Raw genomic sequence first — 6,604 nt, 5'->3', positions numbered from 1 at the left:
CCCGTGTCCCCTGCATCGGCAGGCGGACTCTCAACCACTGCGCCACCAGGGAAGCCCTTGTCCTGTCTCTTAAAAGCTGGAGGGTGAGGGGACAGCTAGCGGGAGGGAAGAGGGCAAGACAGGGGAGCCAGCAGGTGCAAAGAGAGGAGCAGGAAGAATTTCCCCATCTTGGGCCCTTCCAACCTGACATCCTGAAATTCTCCACTTCTTAGCTTCTGTTTCTGAATGAAGATTGTTTCTTTGGGAAGCCCTGCCTGACTCCCTGGCCTGCCCACACTCCTGTCATCGTGCTGCCATCATCCTTCCTGAGTGACCCAGACAAGTGGCTTAGGCTCCCTGAGCCCCCATTTGCTCGGCTGCCAAATGGCGGTGTTCCTAGTTCTGGCCTCATGGGGTGGTCTGTGCTGTGTACATCTCACACACCTCTGTGTGGCTCATGCTCTGATTGTGTTTTTCTGTGTCTGTCTCACCTGCTAGATCCAGAGCCCCTGGAGGGATGGGCCCCCCACAGGGCTGGCCACAGAGGAGGCGTCAAGAATTGTTTGCCCACGGAAGGACCTTTCAGATAAACCCAAGCCTTGCAGAATCTGACACCTGCCGCCTAACCCCTTCTACGTTGTCCCCAGTAGCCATGTCCTTGCATCCTGGGCTCCAGCCCCAGGGTGCATTGGCCCATCCTCGGAGTCAGACTGTCTCTCTCACCTTCTTGTCTGCACCTGCTGCTTCCCTCATTGCCTCCTCTGCGCCAGCCAACTGGTTATGATTTAGGGCTCAGCTCTGATGTCTCCTCCTCCAGGACCCCTCCCTGACCCCCAGGATGGGCCAGGCGCCCTCTCTGTGCTCAGCCCTTACTGGGCCTCGGCACATGGTGGTGCCTACGACAGCCTTGGCGCCTCAGGATGCATCCTCTCTCCTCACTCTGGCCTCTGTCCCTGCAGGTGACTAGCAATGGCAGCATCGGGAGGGACCCGCCGGCGGAGACCCAGCCCCAGAACCCACCACCCCAGCCAGCACCCAATGCCTGGCAGGTCATCAAAGGCGTGCTGTTCAGGTGAGCAGATGTAGCTTTGGTTTTGTTCATTGAAAAAAGTTCAAGTAAGAAAAGCATAAAGAGGAAGGGAGGGAATTCTCTGGCGGTCCAGTGGTTAGGACTCCGTGCTTCAACTGCAGGGGGCACGGGTTCGATCCCTAGTCGGGGAACTAAGATCCCGCAAGCCATGTGGGGCAGCCAAACAAGCAAACACATTTTTTTTAAAAAGAGGAAAGGAAAGAATCACTGAGGATTACCATCATTACTGTACTGCTGGAGATCCTTTTTACTTTCTCATAATTCTGGGGGCTGGAAGTCAGGATGTCTGGTTTCCTCTGAGGCCTCTCTCCTTGGCTTGTAGCTGGCCGTCTTCCTGTCTTCACATGGTCTTTCTTCTGTGTTGTCTGTGTCCTTCCTATATGGGCAGCAGTCAGACTGGATTAGGGCCCACCCTAAGTAATGACCTCACTTAGCCTTAGTCACCTCTTTAAAGGCCCTATCTGCACATGCAGTCACTGAGATACTGAGATACTGAGGGTTAGAAGTGCAACACATGAATTTGGAGGGGGGCGGGACACAATTCAGCCACAACATCTGCATTACATAAAATTTAGCATTTTAAGTGCATTTAAGTACATTAAGTGCATTTAAGTGCACCTCTCAGCGGCATTAAGTATAGTGACATTGTTGTGCAACCATCAGACCATCTGTCTCCAGAGCTTCATCTTCCCCAGACTGAAACTCTGCCCGTTAAACACTAACTCCTCGATTCTCCCTCCTCCCCCCGGCCCCTGGCCACCGCCATTCTCCCTTCCGTTTCTGTGAATTTCACTGCTCTGGGTCCCTCCTGTAAGTGAAGTCATACAGGCTGTGCCTTTGAGACTGGCTGGTGCAGATCCTTTTACACGCGGACGCATGTGACCGTTCCCAGGTACCCGGAGCACAGGGCCTGCCTTCTGGAAGCCTGGCCTCTGAGTGAGGCCCTGGGGAGCTGCTGGGAGGGCGCAGGGGGATCTATCTGGGACTGGGTTTCTTCATCCATGGAGCCCCTCCTTTCTCTTCACCGTGCCACTCCCTCCCCTCCCCCGCCTCCGTGTCCAATAAGGACTTAGAATTTTCTTATATATCAGTTTCTTCTTTTCATGCTTCAAGCAGCTAGGAATAAAGATGATTTTTTTATCTTTCCCTTCATTTTTACGTAAGAGGTAGCCTATTTTACACAGTTCTACACCTTGATTTTTTTTTCATTAACACTATATGTTAGAAATCTTTCCACATCAGTACATAAGGGAGCTTCCTTCAGATAGACGTTTTGAATACAGCCACAGTGCAGGCTAATTTCCTTCCTTAGGACCAGGCGCCACCAAGAATCAGTCCCGGTGGGTGCTGGAAGACCGTCTCCATCTGGAGTTCTTAGATGGGATTCAGGGTTTGTTTTCAGGGGCCTGTGAACTCTCGGAAGCAACAAGCAGATTGCGTGAGAATGGCCTTTTTTGAGAGTAGAGGGTAGAGCCCGTGGTTTTCAGCACTTCCTCCAACTATACCAGTGGTTACCTGGAGTGGAGGGCGGGGTGGGAGGGAGAGTTGTCGTATGTCTTTTCATACACTCAAAATTTCCCCGTGAATGTAGAATGCCTACTTGGGGTGGGAGGGAGGATATGAGCATTAGGTGAGGGCCAGCCCTGGTGTCCTAGGGCAGGGCTTCCTGGTCTGGGATGCGGGGATGGAGGGCCCACGGTGAGCAGATGTTCTTCAGGGAACTGGGGATCTGGAATCCTACAGAAAGTCCAGTCCAGTCTGCCTCGTCTCACACACGGAGACCCAGGAGCCCGGAGTGCGTGGGCCCCCTGCAGGCCACACGCTAAGCCGGGGCACAGCTGCCTGTGGGTGTCCTTGCTCACACACTCTCCCTTGGCATATTTACTAAAATGGGAGCCTCCCTTGGAAATGGAGGGGTCCCCAGGAATGGCCAGTTCCAGACCTGCCCCAGCCGTGTGCATCAGGGACCTCCTGGGGTGGTGGGAGGTAGCAGATAGCTCAGCTGGGCCATGGCCCCTGAGACCCCGGACCCCAGGGCTCCATGGCTTGTACAGGCAGAGGCAAGTCCCTGTGCCTGATGCTGCCCTTTGGCGTGGTTTGGGGCTCAGCAGGGAGGCACCCACTCACGCTAGAATTCTCTTGTAGTGTTTTTCCATTCTGAAGTTTTTGGTATGCCTTTTTTCTATGATGAAAATAACAATAATAGCTAACACTTCTAAAACAATTACTGTATGTACCAGGCTCCATTCTAGATGATGTATTATATCGTGTGTGTGTACATATCAATGCATTTAATGCTTGTAGACAAGCCTACGAGGTAAGAAGTGTTGTTATCCCTTTTTTTTTTTTTCATTTTTAAATTTTTGGCTGTTTTGGTTCTTTGTTGCTGTGCGTGGCTTTCTCTGGTTGCAGCGAGCAGGCCCTACTCTTCGTTGTGGTGCGTGGGCTTCTCATGGTGGTGGCTTCTCTTGTTGCGGAGTGCAGGCTTCAGGCGCACGGGCTTCAGTAGTGTGGCACATGGGCTCAGTAGTTGTGGCTCACGGGCTCTAGAGTGCGGACTCAGTAGTTATGGCACACGGGCTTAGTTGCTCTGTGGCATGTGGGATCTTCCCGGACCAGGGCTTGAACACACGTCCCCTGCATTGGCAGGCGGATTCTTAACCACTGTGGCACCAGGGAAGCCCTGTTATCCCTATTTTAACTGTTGAGGAAATGGAGGCCTAGAGAGGTTAAGAGTCTTGCCTAAGGTCACCCAGTTGGGAAGTAGGAGAGCTGGGCCTCAGATCCAGATATTGCAACTTAGAGGCTGAGCACTTAACCTCTCTGCTATACAGTTGATCCTTGAACAACATGGGGATGGGGGGGCCGACTCTGTGTATCCACGTATCACTTACAGTTGGCCCTCTGTACTAGCGATTCCTCCATATCTGTGGTTCCACATCCACGGATTCAACCATCCATGGATCGTGCAGTACTGTAGTATTTACTGTTGAAAAAGATTCGTTTAAGTGGTGCCACGCACTTCAAACCTTTGTTGTTCAAGGGTCAACTGTATTGCTTTTCACACCTGCAATCAATAAGTACTTGTCTCATCTAATAATTATAGAGCTGCATGTATCTGAGAGACCGGAATTAACACAATAGAAGTTTCCCTGACTCTCATGTACTATTCTGGACCTAGGCAGACCAGGATTCTGTGGTCTTCTGCATCCCAGATTGCTTCCTGCTCTTTGTGCCACCATTGCTAGGTTTTGCCCTTTATCCTCATGGCCCAATATGGGTGCTGAGGATAAGACCATCACGTCCACATTCCAGGAGGGAAGAAGAAATAAAGGAGGGATGCTCTTTCTATTTAAGACACTTCCCCAAAGTCCAGTAAACACACTGTTTTTACATTTTATTAGCCAGAACTTCACCATGTGTCCACACCTGGCTGTAAGGCTGGATTTTGTAGTCTTTATTCCAGGTAGCCAAGGGGTCCAGTGACAATTTAGGAGTCTTCTTTCTGAGGGAAAAGGGAAAGATGAATATTGGGAAACAACTAGCAGTCTGCTACAGTTTTGTTGTGGGGCTTTTATTTTGTTCATTAAAAAATATTCAAAAAGAAAAGCATAAAGAAGAAAATAAAAAATCACCTGAAGGTAACCATTATTCATCATTACTGTATTGGTGGTGATCCTTTCCCATGTTGATTCATGTGCATGCTGTTTTTATTGTGCAGAATTTTTTTTAAGACAGTATTGTGTTTTGAGGCATTTGGGGTTTTTTTGCTTACCCCTAGGCCTTCCCTATTCCCCCAGACCAAGGGAATCCATTTTAAAGTCTGATGTGTATTTTATACCTTTCTCTACTTTTATGTTGACGTAAAGGTGCATTACAAATTGTTGGGGTTGTTTTTTTTTTATTGTGGCAGAATATGTATAACAAAATCTACCATCTTAACCATTTTTAAGTGTATAATTCTGTGGCATTAAGTACATCCGCATTATTGTGCAGCCATCACTGCCGTCCATCTCCAGAATTTCTTCATCTTCCTCATCTGAAACTGTCCCCATTAAACACTAACTCCCACTTCTCTTTCCCCCAGCCCAGGTTTTTGTTTTGTTTTAACATAGTATATTACACAGAAATGGATGGCTACTCTGTACACTTCCCTTCATCTTGCCTTTCTCTTTAAACAGTGTATCCTGTAAATATCTCCACTTCATTTACAACTCAAAGACTGTGTATTATGTCTATTCAGTTTTGTAAATTGAGAAAATGACTCTGAATATATTTGTTTTAACTGTCATTTTGTTTCTATTTTGATTTTTGTCTATCATGTTATTCAGAGTGGATACTTCTGAAGCTCTCTCAATATACATTTTGAGGGTTTTATAACATTCTGAAACCTCCAGTGCTTCTGAGCATCTCAAATTTGGGGTTCTTTTTTTTTTCTTTTTTTTTTTAAATTTTTATTGGAAAATGGTTGTTTACCATGTTGTGTTAGCTTCCACTGCACAACAGAATGAATCAGCCACACACATACAGACATCCCCTCCCTTTCGGACTTCCCTCCCGTTTAGGTTACCACAGTGCCATTAGGTAGATTGGTTTTGGTTTCTGCTGCTTCTCACTCATAGTGTCTTGTTTCCTTGTGCACCTGGCTTATCTTTGGCTGTGTGTTGATCATCATACTTGGAAAATTATTTATAGGAATCATTTCAGGCCTAGGATGAACCTGTTTTCCTACAGAGAGGACTTGCTTTGCCTCTGCTGGCTGCCTGGAGCATTGTCATTTGGGGTCTCCTTGGTACCAGGTTCAGGGCTCTGGCTGTGCCCACCTGGTGTGCAACTCAGAGGAGGGCTAGGCCACACCTGCTTCCCCGTTTCCTTGGCGGGGAGGCCTGTGGAGTCTTAGCTTCTCATAGAGTAGGTCTCCGGATACCCCGTGTGGGCCGTGGGCTGGCGTTTTTGTTCACCCATCAAAACACCTAGCAGATGTCCTCAAACACCAAAAAGAAGCTTCCAAAAAAAAGGAAAAACAACAAGGACTTACTGTATAGCACAGGAAACTATATTCAATATCTCGTGATAACATATAATTGAAAATAATCCGAAAAAGAATATATATACACATTATATCATATATTATCAATTATATATATATATGTATATATAAATATGTGTATATATAACTGAATCCCGTTGCTGTTTACTTTTTTTTTTTCTCAAAGTAATTAATTAATTTTGGGGGCTGTGTTGGGTCTTCGTTGCCGCGCGCGGGCTTTCTCTAGTTGCGGCGAGTAGGGGCTACTCTTCGTTGCGGTGCGCAGGCTTCTCGTTGTGGTGGCTTCTCTTGTTGCAGAGCATGGGCTCTAGGCACATGGGCTTCAGTAGTTGTGGCACGAGGGCTTAGTAGTTGTGGCTCACGGGCTGTAGAGTGCAGGCTCAGTAGTTGTGGCGCACGGGCTTAGTTGCTCCGCGACATGTGGGATCTTCCCGGACCAGGGATCGAATCCGTGTCCCCTGCATTAGCAGGTGGATTCTTTTTTT

The 6,604-nt window shown here is 48.1% G+C and overlaps 1 protein-coding gene across 1 annotated transcript in view; it reads left to right on the top strand.

Moving 5' to 3' along the window:
• CLPTM1 (CLPTM1 regulator of GABA type A receptor forward trafficking) overlaps window positions 1-6,604 on the top strand; it is a 31,111-nt gene that overhangs the window by 5,226 nt on the left and 19,281 nt on the right. The window contains 1 exon segment of the mRNA XM_007458549.1: window positions 939-1,051. Coding sequence (XP_007458611.1) covers window positions 939-1,051 — 113 coding nt within the window.

Source organism: Lipotes vexillifer, unplaced genomic scaffold (genome assembly GCF_000442215.2).
Source record: "Lipotes vexillifer unplaced genomic scaffold, Lipotes_vexillifer_v1.1 scaffold371, whole genome shotgun sequence".
Taxonomy (NCBI): domain Eukaryota; kingdom Metazoa; phylum Chordata; class Mammalia; order Artiodactyla; family Lipotidae; genus Lipotes; species Lipotes vexillifer.
Note: the sequence above shows the minus strand (reverse complement) of the source record. Positions and strands in the feature narration are given on the sequence as shown.